This window comes from Agelaius tricolor, unplaced genomic scaffold (assembly GCF_023055355.1).
Source record: "Agelaius tricolor isolate 1412-34295 unplaced genomic scaffold, bAgeTri1.0.p SCAF_30, whole genome shotgun sequence".
Lineage (NCBI taxonomy): Eukaryota > Metazoa > Chordata > Aves > Passeriformes > Icteridae > Agelaius > Agelaius tricolor.
The window spans coordinates 4,477,772-4,495,838 of NW_027269290.1; the positions used below are offsets into that span (position 1 = coordinate 4,477,772).

Below are 18,067 nucleotides of genomic sequence, written 5' to 3' on the forward strand. Positions count from 1 at the left end.
TTCAGAGTCTTTCCAACGCAAACCATTCCCTAAGCAGCGCTTCACTCGGCCGCCCCCACATCCGCTACAAACTACATCTCCCAGCAGCCCCCGCGAGAGCAGCGGGTTACACCCGCCCCTGCTCCACTCCTATTGGTCGCCATGCTGACGAGCCGGGTGGCGATTGGCTCCCGCTCACGCCCATCAGCCGCGGGGGCGCGGCGGTCAGTGATGGCGGGCGGGAGGCGGGCGGTGACGGTGGCGCTGCTGGCACTGGGCACGGTGGTGTTGGCGCTGGTGGCCGCCGTCCTGCTCCGCGCCTTCGTCCTGCGAGCCCCGGCCGGGGTGCCGCGGCTCTGGGCACGGAGCGCCGGCACCGTCGCCCTCAGCGCTGGCGAGCGGCAGGAGCTCAAGGAGGTGCTGCGAGGTGAGGGGGCCCGAGCGCTGTGAGCCCCCCTCGCCCCTCCTGAGGGGGGACCCAGGGCACGGGGGGCGGGTGTGGAGGCGGCCGCTCCCCGGGTGCTTTCCCTGCAAGGAACCGGGTGTTGGCTGCCAGCAGGACTAAGGAAGTGATTGAAAGTCTGTGCTGGGCACTGCTGAGGCCACGCCTCGAGCGCCCTGTCCGGTTCTGGGCGCTGCAGTTCAGGAAGGGCTGGAGCGAGTCCAGGGAGGGGAATGGAGAAACCTGAGGGAGCTGGGAAGGGTTTGGAGAATCCTGAGGGAGCTCGGAAAGGGTTTGGAGAGTCCTGAGGGAGCTGGGCAGGGGCTCAGCCTGGAGCAAAGGAGGCTCAGGGGGAATTTCTGGCTCTGCACAACTCCCTGCCAGGAGGGGACAGCCGGAGAGCTTTGGGATCTTATCCCAGGGAACAGGGACAGGAGGAGAGGGAACGGCCTCAGGCTGGGCTGGGGAGGCTCAGGTTGGACAGCAGCAGGAATTTCCTCATGGGAAGGGCTGGAAGGGGCTGCCCAGGGGGGTTTGGAGCGCCCATCCCTGGAGGTGTCACCTGGAGGTGGCACTGAGTGCTCAGGGTGGGGATCGGGCACAGCCTGGACTCGATGATCCCACAGGGATTTTCCAGCCTCGGCGATCCTGTGCTTCTCCTGAGCCAACTCTTGCCCTGTGTTGATTTTCTCCACCGTTTCCTGCTTGTACACACAGAATTTTGCCAGACAGCCGTGAAGGCGTTTCCAGACATCCCTTTGTCCACGGGATAAGTCACCGTCGGGATTTTCTCCCTCTCTTGTTCTTGCTCACCACTGCTGTCCCCAGTCCTGGGCTGTTTGTGCTGTCTGACGTAGAAGATTTGAAGGGTTTAGCTCTCAGTAGGGCTGGCACTGTGCAGGAAACCACAATCTGGCACCAAGTGATAAAACCCTGTGTGTAAACCTCATACCTTGCTGGTTTGTAGGATTTATTGCCTAGCAAATTGTGTTTGCATTCTTTTTTTAATGGGAAAACGAAGGCTCACAATAGATTTTTGTGTTAATTCATGAATCACACGACCTCAAAAGAATCCATAACCTCTGCTGGCAGCTGCTCTTTGGAAAGGCAGCTGGGGCTGAGTTACTCCCATGTTCTGCAGGACAGGGACTGGATGCTGGAGAGCCTGTTTAAATGCCAGGGCAGACCAAAAGGGCCAACAGAACCCCTGTGTGTTTATATAAATTAATTTATAAAGCAGTAGGGAGGTGTAATAACCATCACAACCTGCTTAACTCTTGAGAAAGAGCCTGGGGCTGCCAGCTCAGCTGCCAGAGGAGCCTGTGGCTCTGGGGAATCAGATCACCCAAGCAAACTGCAGCTGCTCCTGGACAGCAGCACTTCTAAGGACATCATTCAACACTTGCAGCATGAAAAGTGGAGTCAGATTGTCTGGAGAGTTGCCTTGGCTGAGCTGTTAGGAAATGCTGGTGGCTGCGTGTGCACGGCCCAGCTGAAGCACATCAGTCTCTGTTTGATCATGGCAGCTCGTGCTGTGCTGTGGAATAATGTTTAAATCCTGGAAAAACACTCAGGAACATAAAATGTGCTTCCACTTGTGAAGTGCAGTTGGGGCTGTGGTTGGTTTTGGTGCTGAGTGATTTCTGTTCTGTGTTTTCTTTGAAGGGGCCATTAAAATCCCAACTGTGTCCTGGTCTCCAGAGGATGTGAATACAACTGCCATGGCAGAATTTGGGAGTTACATCCAGAAAGGTACTGAACTTTCAGTCTTGGCAATTTCTGCTGCTCTGTTTTCATAAACAAATTGAAGGGAGCATGTATCATTCCTGAATATCAGAGATTTTTATACTTTTCCTGAAGAAATGTCCTGTCAGACATGAATGAAGGGATTTCCTGTCAGAAATGTCACATGTGTGTCCCCTCTGTAGCAGTGGTATCAATGGCCCCAAAAGGTTCAAAAGCCTTTTTGTAATGATGGTGTTTGGTCCTTGAGGTGGTTAAATGCCATTAAAAAATAAAAGAGCATTTTTCTGCTGCTGCTTCAACCTAATTTTTTGGCAGTTCCATCATTGTGCCCTGCAAAAGAGCTGCAGCACTGCTGAGCAAGAATTCTGCTTTTGTTTGGGAGGCTTTCAAATCCCAAGTGAGATGGATTGGTAGAAGTGTGAGAACTCCTGTGCCCAGTCTTATTTCCAGTTCCCCTCTGATGCTCCCTAGCTGACAACTATTCCATAATGCTAAAATTACCCCTTATTGTTAATTTTTTCCTTCACATGTCTCTTAAATTTTTTTTATTTTTTTTCTTTAACAGTCTTCCCAGCTGTATTTTCTTCCAAGTTCATCCAACATGAAATTGTTGGCAAATACAGCCACCTGTTCAGAGTGCAGGGCTCTGCCCCTGGCCTGCAGCCCTACATGCTGCTGGCACACATGGATGTGGTGCCTGCTCCCCCTGAGGGCTGGCATTTCCCTCCTTTCTCAGCTGCAGAGCACGAAGGCTTCATCTACGGACGAGGAGCGCTGGACAACAAAAACTCTGCCATGGTACTGGGCTGGGTGATGTCCTTCCACACAGACACAGCCTGCCAGAGGCACAGGGGAGTGCCCAGCCTCCTGGGATTCACTCTGGTGTCTCCTTCTCACCCCTCTTTCTGCCAGGGATAAATTCCTAGTTTGGATAAATTCCTAGTTTTTCCTAAAGATGGGGTGTTCTCACTCACTCTTCACTGTTACTGAAGAAAAGATGGCTAAAACTCACAAAGAATCAGGAGAATGATATTGCCAGATGCAGATGGATTTGGTTCAATGCCAGGTTAAAGTTTTATGGCACCAGAGAAACCATGGCTGCCCCATCCCTGGGAGTGCCCAAAGCACTTGGAATTCACTGTGGTGAATTTCTCACCCCTCTTTCTGCTAGGGATAAATTCCAAGTTTGGATAAATTCCAAGTTTTTCCTAAAGATGGGGTGTTCTCACTCACTCTTCACTGTTACTGGAGAAAAGAGGGTTAAAACTCAGAAAGAATCAGGAGAATGATATTGCCAGATATAGATGGGTTTGGTTAAATGCCAGGTTAAAGTTTTATGGCACAGGGGGCCAGAGAATCCATGGTTGCCCCATCCCTGGGAGTGCCCAAGGCACTTGGAATTCACTCTGGTGTCTCTTCCTCACCCCTCTTTCTGCTAGGGATGAATTCCAAGTTTTTCCTAAAGATGGGGTGTTCTCACTCACTCTTCACTGTTACTGATGAAAAGATGGTTAAAACTCACAAAGAATCAGGAGAGTCATATTCACAGATGCAGATGGATTTGGTTAAATGCCACTTTAAAGTTTTATGGCACAGGGGGCCAGAGAATCCATGGTTGCCCCATCCCTGGGAGTGCCCAGGGCACTTGGAATTCACTGTGGTGAATTCACTGTGGTGTCTCTTTCTCACCCCTCTTTCTGCTAGGGATAAATTCCAAGTTTTTCCTAAAGATGGGGTGTTCTCACTCACTCTTCACTGTTACTGGAGAAAAGATGGTTAAAACTCACAAAGAATCAGGAGAATGATATTGCCAGATACAGATGGATTTGGTTAAATGCCACTTTAAACTTTTGGCACAGAGGGCCAGAGAATCTGTGGCTACTTCATCCCTGGGAGTGCCCAAAGCACTTGGAATTCACTCTGGTGTCTCTTTCTCACCCCTCTTTCTGCTAGGGATAAATTCCTAGTTTGGATAAAATCCAAGTTTTTCCTAAAGATGGGGTCTTTTCACTCATTCTTCACTGTTACTGGAGAAAAGATGGTTAAAACTCACAAAGAATCAGGAGAATGATATTGCCAGATGCAGATGGATTTGGTTAAATGCCAGGTTAAAGTTTTATGGCACAGGGGGCCAGAGAGTTCATGGTTGCCCCATCCCTGGGAGTGTCCAGGGCCAGGCTGGAGCAGCCTGGGATAGTGGAAATTTCCCTTCTTGTGGCACTGGATGAGCTATAAAATCCCTTCCAACCCAAATCATTCCATAATTCTCTGTCAAATGCTGTGTTTGAAACCTTGTCCCTTTTCCCAGGTGTCACAGAGGCACTCCAAGCCAAAACTGGCCCTTTGAAAAGGCTTGAGTTTCAAATTAAACATTTTTATAGAATAAGATAGACAAACAACCCTGCATATTTTATCCAGCCTATGGCAGAACAAAGAGCTGTTGCACTGAACACATTTGGGAAGAATGGAGTCAGAAAAGATTGGGAAAGATTTCTCATGGGGAAAAATGATGGAAAAATGACTCTGGAAAATGTCCCTTTGAGACTTTGATAATGCCTTCCATGGCAGCCCGATATTTCAATTGGAACAGATGTTTAGTGTCACACAGGACACACTCCTGGAAAGTTTCAGGATGTTTAATCATCAATTTCAAAGCCTTGAAACTTGAAAGTGTAGGTTGGTGCTTCATTCTGCTGTGAACTGCACAAGTAACTGCACAAATGGCCAAAAAAAAGTCAAATAAACAATTTTAGTGAACATGGCAAAAAATGGGTGCTGACAATTTCGAGGTGATATGTGAAAAATTATTTAAATTGAAAAAGAGAGATGGAATAATAGAGCAAATGTGTGTATTTATATATACTGCCACAGCAAATGGTAGATTTGATTTTTTGATTTCTCATCCTTCAGATTAATTTTCTTGTTCTGTTTCTGTCATCTTGGCAGCTCCTTAACCCTCCTGGATTTGGTAGCTCCACAGAGAGCCATTCTGGGTGTGTGACAGGCACTGCAAGGGAGCAGTGAATTCCTGGGTAATTCTGGCTCTGGGGGCTCCTGTGCAGTTTGTCCCTGACCCAGCTGCTCTGTATTTCATGTCCCTCCCCTGGCACCTGCACAGCATTCCTGATCCAAACCACTGCAGGGTCTTTTCCAAGGAATGGGAATATCCTCGCTGGGAGCTGTAGGAATCAAAGCTCAGCAGTGAACAGCACAAACATCCCAAAATTCTCTTCACTCTGCATTCTGTTGCATTTATTCTCCTGGTCAGCAGCCAGGGATGGTTCAGCCGTTCTGCTTTTCCTGCAGGGCACTCTGCAAGCTCTGGAGCTCCTGCTCAGGAGGAATTACCGACCCCGGCGCTCCTTCTACATCGCCATTGGCCACGATGAGGAGGTATCGAATTTCCTTTCCTTGCCACACACGCTCCTCTGGGTTTTTCCTTAGAAAGCCCCAAGGACGTTTTGAGCTGAGGCTGTTTCCCACTCCCTTTGCTGTGTCTTCCTTCCCTGCTGAAGGTCCTTGACTGTAACATTTTCCCCTCTCCCTGTGATGGGAGCCCTGGGTCAGTGCAGCCTTCCCTCCTTGCAGCCCCTCATTGCATTTCATTATTGCATTTTCACTTGGGGCCTGCTGTGGGAGGGGTGCAATGGATCTCCATTTTCATTCTATTGCCAAAGCTTGCAGCCAAAGCTGACATTTCAGTGCAGGCCTAAATTGCAAACCCATTTGTGCTCTGCACAAATAATTTGGTTATTTAGAGGCATGGTTCTCTGCCCTCTCTGTTCAGTGCAGGCTGAGCTGGGTTTGCAAAGTGCAAACCCATTTGTGCTCTACACAAATAATTTGGTTATTTAGAGGCATGATCTCTGCCCTCTCTGTTCAGTGCAGGCTGAGCTGGGTTTGCAAAATGCAAACCCATTTGTGCTCTGCACAAATAATTTGGCTATTTAGGGGCATGATTCTCTGCCTTCTCTGGAATTCCAGACCCTGCCTGTCCTTCTATGTTGGCATTAACCTCAATGAGGAGGTATTTTCTTTCCTTTCCTTGCAACAACAACCTGTTTGCATTGTTCCTCTAGGTAACAGGGCTTAATTTTGAAACATTGTTTAGCTGGAAGGTCTTTCCTGTTTTTCTTGGTTCTTTGGGGAGATAATGTGTCAGGCCCCAGGTCACAGTTATGGATTGATTGTTTGGCTTGGAGTGACATTCACAAAGGGTTTGGTGTGATGAGCAAAGGGAAAAGAACATTGGAGGGTGTCACTTTTAAATTCTTTTCTGCAAGGAAGGTGCAGCAGGAATCCCCTTTTGGAGACAGGAAAAGCTGGGTTGAGATTCACATGGTTGTGCCAAATGTTCAGGAAGAAGTGGCAAATATGGTCCAGTGGTACAGAGAGACAGGGGAGGTGGGTTTGGTTAGGCACTGTCAAAATAGAAGCACAAAGAATTGTTAATAGTTGAAATAAACAGGTCTGCAGTTGCTAATCTGGGACTTTACAGCTCTGAGGTATCAAAATGAAAGCAGCAGGCAGTGACTCATCAATAAGAGCACTTCTCATCATGGCTGTAAATTCATCTGCTATCAGGCCATTAACGACCTGCAATTAATTTTCCTGGAAGAATCTTTCATGTTGCTCTGGAGCTGTTCCCCAGGGGATTTCATGCATTCTTTGTGCTGTAGCCAACAGCAAGGTGCTTTCCAGTTTTCCTCCCAGTGTTTTGGCTGGATCTGATCAGTTCCTCTGCCTGGATTGCACAGGTGTCTGGGCTGAAGGGAGCAAAGAAAATTGCAGCTCTGCTGGAAGCCAGAGGAGTGAAACTCTCCTTCCTGCTGGACGAGGGGAGCGCAGTGCTGGATGGCATCATTGCAGGGGTGGAGAAACCAGTGGCTGTGTAAGAGTGACCACCAGAATGTGACTCATTTTCAATCATTAATTAGTGATAATGACATTGGTGATATCACTACAGAACGTTTGCAGGACATTGGTGCTGCTGGAGCTGCAGCAGTGGCACAAAGTGCAAGGCAGGGACCTTCAGCCTTTGCCTGCTGTCCATCACAGTCATGCTGACAGAGGCACAATGTTCCACTGAGCATTTGAATTCTCTGCTGGAGAATTCTGCTCCCTGCACAGGCAGCCCAGCCACCAGTCCTGCAGAGATCTAAACACTGTTAATGATTTGTTGTTGCTGCTTGAGTGGTTTTTATCATACTAGAACTATGCAGAGTAGTTATTTTTATCTACAGTCTCTGTGTGTGTGTGTGTGTTTGGAATTACGTTAGTCATTTATTTGTTAATTAATTGATTAATTTATCATTGTCCAGGATTGCAGTCACAGAAAAAGGTTCAATGACACTGAACTTCACAGTGGAAAAAGAGCCAGGGCATTCATCCTTTCCCCCTAAGGAGACAAGTATTGGTATTCTGGCAGCAGCCATGTCCAGGTGAGAATTTCCCTGTCACCCAATGCCAAAAACAGTCCAAAAACCTCCTGAATCACTGATATGTGACTTTTTAAATATTTGTGTTTGGAGTCTTTTTCAAGCTGCTGTTCTATAACTGCAATTGCAGTTTGTAGCTCACTTTGAAGGGCAGAAATGAAACTCCCAGCCAAGGGACAATTGCCAGGTGTCTGCAGAGTCTTTGCACTTCAGCTGTTCCAAGTGTCAGCCAATTCTTTAAAAGCAAGACAAGTGCTGTCTGCCCTAATTTCCTCTGTAGCAACAGAGATTCCATTGTTTGGGTGCAGGATTCCTCTGGAATTTGTTCCTACCTCAGCTGGGAATTCTCCAAGCCAATGAACAGGGAGCAGAGTCATAACGTGACTGCAGGAATCTTCTCTCTACATCTCTGTGCAGATACCAAATTGGCTAAGAAATGCATATTTTAGAAAAACTGAGTATGTCCAGACCTGCTGGGATTTGTGTGCTAGTTTTCTGGATTTCCATGTATTTATAGCAGCCAGGCTTTGGGATTTTTTCTGCTGTTTCTCCAAGGAAATCTTTGCACGTGACTGGAATGCCCAGAAATCTGTGGAGCTGTGCTTGCAGTCACTTACCAGGAGAGCAGAGTGTGATTACATCTCCAATCACAGAGATACATTTCACAAATCAAATTCCTGCCATCCTTCTGGAGCAGCAACAGCCAGAGAGTTGTTTTTGAACCTTTTCAGCGTTGCAAACATGAACAATTTGTTTTGTAGGCTGGAGCAGAATCCCTTGCGCAACCTGTTTGGCCAGGGCCCAGAGCTCATGACCATGGAGCACCTGGCAGCAGAGGTGAGGACTCAGGCAGGATTTCATTCCCAAATTTCCATAAGAAATTGAAGAATTTAGTTGTGTAGAAAGGATCAAAAAAGCTGGTTTTTCACCCAGATTATTGTTGCTGCTGGGATTGTTTTGTCCATATTCAGGTGACTCCAGCACGCTCTTGACAAATGAAAAGTTTCTGATTTGTGCTTTTGTTTCTTGCCCTTAGTTCAAGTTTCCTCTCAACATCATCATGAGCAACTTGTGGCTGTTCTCACCTATTGTCAGCAGGTAAGAAAAGAGATCCTTGATAGACATCCCCAACCTCTGAGCCTTAAAAGATGAAGCCATTTCTAATCTTCCCAGGAAATCAGTTATTTTATAGTTTGGATAATTCAGTGGTTTCCTGTTAATAACCACTTTGTTAATTGAATAAGCCATCATTCAGCTTATTGCCTGTGCAATTATGGTGCTTAATTTTTAGCAATATTCAACTTATTTGAAAAATTGGGTTTGATTTGTTTCTATTTTTGTAGAGTCCTTGCCTGGAAACCTTCCACCAACGCCTTGATCCGAACAACCACTGCAGTCACCCTGTTTAATGCAGGAATCAAGGTGCTTTCATTTGGGTTTTTCTCCATGTAATTATGATGAGACAATTAGGACATTTCATTTCCACCTATTGAAATCCAGTTCTAAGATCAGTGTGGGCCCTGTGTGGTGCCACAGTCTCATTCTTACCTCAGATACAGCTTGGGTTTGAAGATCACAGTTGAAAATCTCTCTCAGAAGTATCTGATCTCTGCCCACCACTGTTAAAATTCTTAATATTTCAGCATAGAGCAGAAAATGTGGTTTCTGCATAATCCTACAGAGGCAATATTTGAAACTGTCACAGTCACCAACACTTCCCTGACCCAGACATCTGCAGCACAGGTCTGGGGTTTGCCTGAAGTGTGTTAAATGTGCACCTTGGACTGAGAGATAACAGCCAGATCCTTCCCTGATAAGGAGGTGGAGCTGTCCAAAACTCCTGGAGCCCTGGAAAACAAACAGGCTGTGTTTGGTGTGTGTCTGAAAAATCTGGGACTGAAAAGCATCCCTGGACAGGAGAAGATGCAGTGGCTGAACAGTGACACGGAGTGGCCAGGAGGGAAGTGACACCCTGGTTCCTTGGGGTTCTTTCTAAAGATTTCATGAAGATTCATAATCATAAAGATTCAACTTTTGTTTAACAAAGTTGTAAATATTCAGTCTGTAGATAAGAAGAGTTATGTGTTCAATAAAAATCAGTTGTTAAGCAACTTACATTTACCCAAATATGTAATGTGACAGTGAGGTAAAAATTACACTTAAAAAACCCCAGAGTTTCAGGATTTCTCAGTATAAATGTTCTGAAGGGAGAGAGCTTAGCTCAAGATAAAAACTTCTAGAGAAGTAACAGGTAACTTCATTTCTGTTGATTTGACAAATATTTCTTTGTGTATTTAGCTGCATTTTAGATAGGATTTACAGTGTTTTAACACAGAAAGAGACATCACACTTGGTGTTAACAGTGGAGCACCTGAGGCCTGAAGCTGTTGGAGCAGTTCTGAATTTTCAGCTGGCATTTTATTCTGATTTTCACTTCCTTTTAAACTTTGGCCTTTCCTTTTTTCCAGGTGAATGTCATCCCTTCCTCTGCCAGAGCCACAGTGAACTTCAGGATCCACTCAGCTGAGACAGCTGCTGAGGTAGCCCTGGGCAGATCCCCTCAGCCTTTGTGGCCCAGAGCACGTGGATCATCTGGGATATGGAAGGGGTTTGTGACCTGGCACAGTTGGGGACAGTTTGGGGATCTTGGACACCTCAGGATGTCTGACAGGCCTGTCCAACCCAGGGCACCTGGGAAACAAAAGCTCTTCCCTCCCCAAGCCTTTGCTGGGAGTTTCTCTCTCTGGAAGCTTTTTCTGGATTATTTGGATGCCATAATTCCCAAGAGCAGCAGGCTGAGCTCCTGCCTTCCAGGAGTGCCTTGAGACAGAGATTAAAACTGCACCTGAAGTGTCAGCCATGACTCAGAAGAGGAGCTGAACACACTTCAGCCACAACTGCCAGCTCACAGACAGAACATCTGCTGGTGTCTCTAAGGGCTGCTTTCTCATTTCTTGTGTTCCTCTTGTCTCTGTGTTTCACCCCCAGGTGCTGGAGACAGTCAGGAGCACCATTGCTGATGAGAGAGTGAAGATTGATGTGGTGGAGGCCTTTGACCCCCTGCCCATCAGCCCTTGGGATGAGCAGACATTTGCTGTCCATATTTTTCAAAAAACCATCCTGGACACTTTCCCAGCTGTTGACAGTGTGGTCCCAGGTGACAGCAGGCACATGATGATTATTGTTTCCTCTTTTTGCTTTTCCTTTCTCCAGCTCTGCCTTGTTTCCATTTGCTGTGTACTCCTCCACCCCAGCTGTTAACTGCTGGAAACAGCTGTTTTTTCCTCTTTTTATTCCCTTCCCTCTTTAGGCTTTAAAAGTTTTCATGTTGTTCTTTAGTAGTGGAAGTAAAAAAGCAAACAGGAAGCTGACAGAAACAATGAGCCTTGAATTGGGCTCTCTACACACACAAAGGAATCTCTTCAGGGAAGAAAGGAATTGTGAGGGAGAGGAGGAGTCCTCTTGCTTCAGTTCTTCTTTTATTGTTTTCATAGCTGCCAAAGCCATTCCTGCTTTTCTGTATTGTTCCTTATGATCCCAGCCCCTTCCCTTTCTTGCAGCTCTTTCCTAGCTCTGCAGTTCTTGGATTGAAGTTTGAAGTTTGCATTTTCGGATTGAAGTTTGAAGTTTGCATTTTTGGATTGAAGTTTGAAGTTTGCATTTTTTGGATTGAAGTTTGAAGTTTGCATTTTTTGGATTGAAGTTTGAAGTTTGCATTTTTTGGATTGAAGTTTGAAGTTTGCATTTTTTGGATTGAAGTTTGAAGTTTGCATTTTTGCATTGAAGTTTGAAGTTTGCATTTCTGAGTGTCAGAGCTGTTCTTGGGCTGAGTTGTGTGTTCAGCTCCATGTTCCCCAGTACCAATCACTGTTTCCAGGGATGCTTTTGCTGCAGGCAGAGCAGGACTGTTTTCCTTTGCTCTCCCTCTCTCCTGGGGAGAGGTGGGGCACTTTTTGAAGCTCAGTTGTTCCTCCCCTGCAGAACCAACCTGAGCTTTGTTTTCCAGGCACGTGCATTGGAAACACGGACAGCAGGCACTTCACCAACGTCACCAAGGCCATTTACAGGTTCAACCCCCTGCTCCTGAAACAGGATGATCTCCCCAGGTACTGAGCTCTTGGGGTGGGCCCAGGCAAAGAGGAGATCCATGAGCAGAAGGAAACCCAGCCTTGTGTACCTCCCATGCTGTCCTGCCACCATTTCCTGCAGATTTGGGGATGGAAATTGCCTTGGGACCACGTCAAGTGGCTTTTTATTCCTTCAGATTCAGCCAGAACCCATTGAGGTGTTTGATTCTGTGCTGCTTTGGGTCCTTTGTGTGCTGCAGCAGTGTGAGAGGTGCTGGTCTGGTAGTTGGCCTTGTCCTGCAGATGTATCCACATATTTGGACACTCTGAATTGATTAGAAATTTCCTGAAGTTATGTGATAACAACACCATCATGCAAGGGATTGATTGCTTATTTAAATTTCTCATTTTATTGAGGTGCAGATGATGCAGGGGTGTTCTGCTGTACAGGAAAGGCCAAGAGATGAGCCTTTAGGATTTTTTCAAGATTAGAATTTTAGATTTTTTTTCCAGACTCAGCTGTTGGGCTCTGAGCCTTTGAATCAGTACATTTGGGATGGTTACAGTGCAGGTTTTGGGCCATATTGCTGTGTTTTTCTATTGGTTACAGTGCAGGTTTTGGGCCATATTGCTGTGGTTTTCTGTTGGTTACAGTGCAGTTTTTGGGCCATATTGCTGTCTTTTTCTGTTGGTTACAATGCAGTTTTTGGGCCATATTGCTGTGTTTTTCTGCTGGTTACAGTGCAGTTTTTGGGCCATATTGCTGTGTTTTTCTGCTGTTACAGTGCAGTTTTTGGGCTATATTGCTGTGTTTTTCTGTTGGTTACAATGCAGTTTTTGGGCTATATTGCTGTGTTTTTCTGTTGGTTACAGTGCAGTATTTGGGCCATATTGCTGTGTTTTTCTGTTGGTTACAGTGCAGTTTTTGGGCTATATTGCTGTGTTTTTCTGCTGGTTACAATGCAGTATTTGGGCTGTATTGCTGTGTTTTTCTGCTGGTTACAATGCAGTTTTGGGTTATATTGCTGTGTAACCAGTGCAGGTTTTGGGCCATATTGCTGTGTTTTTCTGTTGGTTACAGTGCAGGTTTTGGGCCATATTGCTGTGTTTTTCTCTTGGTTACAGTGCAGTTTTTGGGCTATATTGCTGTGTTAACTATTGGGATATATTGCTGTGTAACCAGTGCAGTTTTTGGGCTATATTGCTGTGTTTTTCTGCTGGTTACAGTGCAGTTTTTGGGCCATATTGCTGTGTTTTTCTGTTGGTTACAATGCAGTTTTTGGGCCATATTGCTGTGTTTTTCTGCTGGTTACAGTGCAGTTTTGGGTTATATTGCTGTCTTTTTCTGTTGTGCACTGCTTTATGAAACCAACAGCCAAGCAAGGTGCTGGGTTTGATTGCAATTGGATCAGAAATTCCCCATGACCTGAAAAATGTCCTTTTTTCTTTCAGGATCCATGGGTTAAATGAGAGAATCTCTGTTGAGAATTATGAGAAGCAGGTGGAGTTCCTCTTCCAGCTGATCAAGAACTGTGACATTGAGGCACTGCCAGAGCCCCACGCCAACTCCCACGAGCTCTGAGCCACTTGTGGGAGAAGCAGCTGCAGGTGGACCCTGGGACAGGGGCTGAAGATGGAGTTTTGTCTTGAGTATTGAGCTACAGCTGGAATTTGGGTTTTTTTTATACTGTGGTTTACATACAGATGGGAGAAGTGCTGGTTGTGTGATAGGAACCTGATAGCCAAACCCAACAAATAACTCTGATTTCTGTGGTCTGATGTGCAGCCATTAATCTGGCACTAATTATTTTCAGCACTTTAAACCTCTGAAATTGATAATCACTAAAAATCTGAGCTATAACCAGCAGTCACTCACACTAGAAGCTGACTCAGCCTGTGTGCTTCTGACCAACTCCTTTTTTATGGTGAATGGATGTGTCTCAGGTGAGGACTCTGCCAGGAGCTCATGGGGAGGGTTTGTGGGGTGCTGAAAGGGTTCCTGCCACTGGTACAGCCACACTGAGAGGTTCTTGCACTGCTGCTTCCCAGGGGATGCTCCCAGGGGATGATCCATGCCAGGGGCAGTGCTCACCCCCATGGCTGCACTGATTTCTGACTCTATTTTCAGGTACTTCAAAACTTCTGTGTTGCTGTAACTGAGGAGGTGCTGAAAACTTTCCTGTCCATCGTTCTAGTGATGATTTTTGTTCCCTCCATGGCTCCTGGTGTGGCTCAGGGTGTGTTGTGCAGCTGGATGTCAGAATAAGGGACTGCAGTTTTAAATAAGGAATTAAATCCCTGTTGTCTGCTCATCTCTTTTCTCATTGAATCACTTCATGCTTCCCCTTTGCTCTTCTGAAAACTTGATTGTGAAAGATGTGAAACCTTCCAGTTTCTCCCAGTTCAGTGCTCACTCCCATGGCTGCACTGATTTCTGACTCTGTTTTCAGGTACTCCACAACTTCCACGTTGTTGTAACTGAGGAGGTGCTGAAAACTCTCCTGTCCATCATTTTAGTGATGATTTTTTCCTTCCCCAACTCAGGGTGTGTTGTGCAGCTGGGTGTCAGAATAAGGGGCTGCAGCTTTAAATAAGGAATTAAATCCCTCTTGTCTGCTCATCTCTTTTCTCATTGAATCACTTCATGCTTCCCCTTTGCTCTTCTGAAAACTTGATTGTGAAAGATGTGAAACATTCCAGTTTCTCCCAGTTCAGAGGGCTCTGAGGTTTGTTCCTTCACTCTCAGTGCAAGCAATTTCCACTTTCCTGCTGTTTTTTGGGAACCCTGGGCAAGGCAGGCATGGATGTTGATCCTGCTTCATCTTGCACTTCTTGCCTACCTATGGCAGCACTGAAGGGTCCAGCATTCCTTTGGCCTTTGCAGTTGGGGTTACCAGTATCAATTAGACAAATAATTTATTTAATTAAAATAATTCTATCAATAAATAGTTAACAAAGTGATGTTAGCCAAAGAAAAGCCTGAATCCTGAGGAAGGCAGGCCATGGATGTTGATCCTGCTTCATCTTGCACTTCTTGCCCACCTATGGCAGCACTGAAGGGTTCAGCATTCCTTTGGCCTTGGCAGTTGGGGTTACCAGTATTAATTAGACAATTTATTTAATTAAATTAATTCTATCAATAAAAGTGATGTTAGCCAAAGAAAAGCCTGGATCCTGGGGAAGGCAGGCCATGGATGTTGATCCTGCTTCATCTTGCACTTCTTGCCTACCTATGGCAGCACTGAAGGGTTCAGCATTCCTTTGGCCCTGACATTTGGGGTTACCAGTATTAATTTAGACAAATACCAGTAATTTAGACAAATAATTTATTTAATCAGTTAATTAAATTAATTCTATCAAGAAATAGTTCACCAAGTGATGTTAGCCAAAGAAAAGCCTGGATCCTGGGCAAGGCAGGCCATGGATGTTGATCCTGCTTCATCTTGCACTTCTTGCCTACCTATGGCAGAACTGAAGGGTCCTGCATTCCTTTGGCCTTTGCAGTTGGGGTTATCAGTATTAATTAGATAAATAATTTATTTAATTTAATTAATTCTATCAATAAAAGTGATGCTAGCCAAAGAAAAGCCTGGATCCTGGGGAAGGCAGGCCATGGATGTTGGCTCTGCTTCATCTTGCACTTCTTGCCTACCTATGACAGCACTGAAGGGTTCAGCATTCCTTTGGCCCTGAGAGTTGGGGTTATCAGTATTAATTAGACAAATATTTTATTTAATTAAATTAATTCTATCAAGAAATAGTTCACAAAGTGATGCTAGCCAAAGAAAAGCCTGGATCCTGGGGAAGGCAGGCCATGGATGTTGATTCTGCTTCATCTTGCACTTCTTGCCTACCTATGACAGAACTGAAGGGTCCAGCATTCCTTTGGCCTTTGCAGTTGGGGTTATCAGTATTAATTAGATAAATAATTTATTTAATTTAATTAATTCTATCAATAAAAGTGATGCTAGCCAAAGAAAAGCCTGGATCCTGGGCAAGGCAGGCCATGGATGTTGATTCTGCTTCATCTTGCACTTCTTGCCTACCTATGACAGCACTGAAGGGTTCTGCATTCCTTTGGCCCTGACAGTTGGGGTTACCAGTATTAATTTAGACAAATACCAGTAATTTAGACAAATAATTTATTTAATTAAATTAATTCTATCAATAAAAGTGATGCTAGCCAAAGAAAAGCCTGAATCCTGGGGAAGATAGGCCATGGATGTTGGCTCTGCTTCATCTTGCACTTCTTGCCTACCTATGACAGAACTGAAGGGTTCAGTATTCCTTTGGCCCTGACAGTTGGGGTTATCAGTATTAATTAGACAAATAATTTATTTAATTAAATTAATTCTATCAAGAAATAGTTCACAAAGTGATGTTAGCCAAAGAAAAGCCTGAAAGCTGCTGTGTGCCAGTGCCAGTGCCTGTGCTGCAGGGACCAGTGCAGCACCTCCTGCTGCACAGATGGGTCTGTTTATCAGAGCCTAAATCATGCACTGGAATGGGTGGATGTTCTGCTTTAAATTCACACTGTGAAATGTGCTGGAATGTACAGGAAATACCCTGAAATGCATCCTGAAAAACACTGATGGAACTGATGTGATTCCAGTTCTTTCCGTTCACTTATTTATTTGTAGTCTGATCTTATCACTGTGGCCAGAGGGCTCCAACTGTATCACTGAATAATTGAAACAAAACTGACAGTTTCATCTAATAAAATGAGGAATGTGAATTCTTTTCTGATGATTATTTCTCCTTTTTATGTAGCTGTGTAATTGCAGTGAAGTCATTTCCACACCTGAGCAATCCATGAAGTTTCCATCAAAACAAACCCACCTATTTTCCAGCCAGCTTTAATCTTGGCTGCCTTTTCTACACACAATCAGCTCACCCTGGCCAGGCATTGTTGGGCACTAAATCGTTTGCACCTTTTCTGGTTTGCTACACTTTGTGATTTGTTCAGGCACGTGGCTGTGGCTCTTTTGTGGAGGTGTCACTGCTCCTGGGAGCTCCTGTGTGCAGGCACAGCAAAAGTGATGTGTCAGGGCACAGCACTGAATGGAGCACAGCCCTGGCAGGGGGAGGTGCACAGAAGGATTTGTTGTTGTTTTTTTCTCTGGCAAATCTCTGTAAAACTGAGTTTAAAGCCTTTGCTTTGGCTGTAGAGGGGAAATATTGTTTAACAGCTGATGGTTGTGCTGCCAGTCAGAGGGAAAACAGGGAGAAAATGGGAAAAAATCCCATGAGAGAGCACAGGTTGTGAAAATGCTGACCTGGGTCATGCTGCTGAGGTGTGGAAGGAGACATTTCTTGCCTGTTGTACCAGCAAATATGTCCTAAAGACATAAAGCATCTTTATATTCTGTAATCTTCCCCCAGCCAAAACCCCCTCACTTCTGTTCTGGGGAGGATTGTTTCTTTAAAGGAAGAAAATTCATTTTGCTGCTGAAGGAGCAGTGAAGGGCAGAGGGTGCTGGGAAGGCAGGGCTGGGTTTGGCAGCTCCTGGTGAATGTGTGCCCTGAGATTTGGCTGGGGCAGCTCCTTGCAGAGCTCATGGAGTGCAGCTCCTCAGCCAGGCCTGGCATCTCGCAGGGCCTCTGCACTGGGGATGTGCTCAGCAGAGCTTTGCTGCCACCTCAGGGGCCACTAAAGTGCTTTAAACAGAGCCTGTCCTGCAGGATCCGCTGGGGAAACTGCACATTCCCATCTGTACCCATTTTCCCATCCCTTCTGATGATTATCCTTGCTTTTTCCATGGGGCAGCTTGGCCTTTGTGCTCTTTAAGCCTCTTTATTTTATCACATTTGCTGCCAGGTCGTGGTTGTGTGACACAGTCCCAGGGAGTCCCTCAGTGTTTGGTGTCTGCACAGGTCCCTTCCCACCCCATTTCCCTGTACAAGAGATGCTGCTGAAAATGCCACTTTTCCTAAGCAGAGTGTGAAATTCCCATCAATAACAACAATAATATGAACGATGCCTTTTCTGTTCATATCCCCTCCAAGCTTGCATGGTGTGAGCAGCTACTGGAGAGTGCCAAGCACATGATGAAAGCACAGAGAGTGACTCCAGGAGCTATTCTTTTTGTGCTGCAGTGAGTCACCGTGCCTGGAGCAGGGAGAGCAATTACCTCTGACTCAGAGAAGGAAGGAAGAGCCTGATTTTCTGCTCTGAACTCAGGTAACTCAGTCATGCTGACAGATGTGATTGGAGCACTGTGTTAGCCCAATTCCAGCGTGTGGTACAGCCATAACAACTCCATTTTTGCCCTGTTTTTCCCCAAATCTGCACAGCTGACATTCCTGTGCCAGCACTGACTCCAGGTGAGCTGTGTGGAGCTGTCAGGCTGCTGAGGGCCAGCTGAGCTGGGCCTGCTGCACCCTGGGGAAAAGGT

General features: G+C 45.8%; 1 protein-coding gene across 2 annotated transcripts; it reads left to right on the forward strand.

Annotated features, from left to right (window-relative positions):
- Positions 1-200: 200 nt before the first annotated feature.
- PM20D1 (peptidase M20 domain containing 1) lies at positions 201-16,407 on the forward strand. Of its 2 annotated transcripts, XR_011682843.1 has the most exons (14): positions 201-406; positions 2,087-2,173; positions 2,733-2,965; positions 5,474-5,560; positions 6,925-7,058; positions 7,489-7,608; positions 8,367-8,442; positions 8,642-8,703; positions 8,949-9,027; positions 10,074-10,145; positions 10,594-10,762; positions 11,612-11,711; positions 13,125-14,770; positions 14,960-16,407. XR_011682843.1 is itself a non-coding variant. In XM_071450046.1 (13 exons), the coding sequence occupies exons 1-13, from the start codon at positions 211-213 to the stop codon at positions 13,252-13,254; spliced, it is 1,545 nt and encodes a 514-aa protein (XP_071306147.1). In that variant the 5' UTR covers positions 201-210; the 3' UTR covers positions 13,255-16,407. The 2 variants fall into 2 exon arrangements, 1 of the variants encoding a protein (XP_071306147.1); XM_071450046.1 differs by having other exon boundaries at positions 13,125-16,407.
- The last annotated feature ends 1,660 nt before the right edge of the window (positions 16,408-18,067 follow it).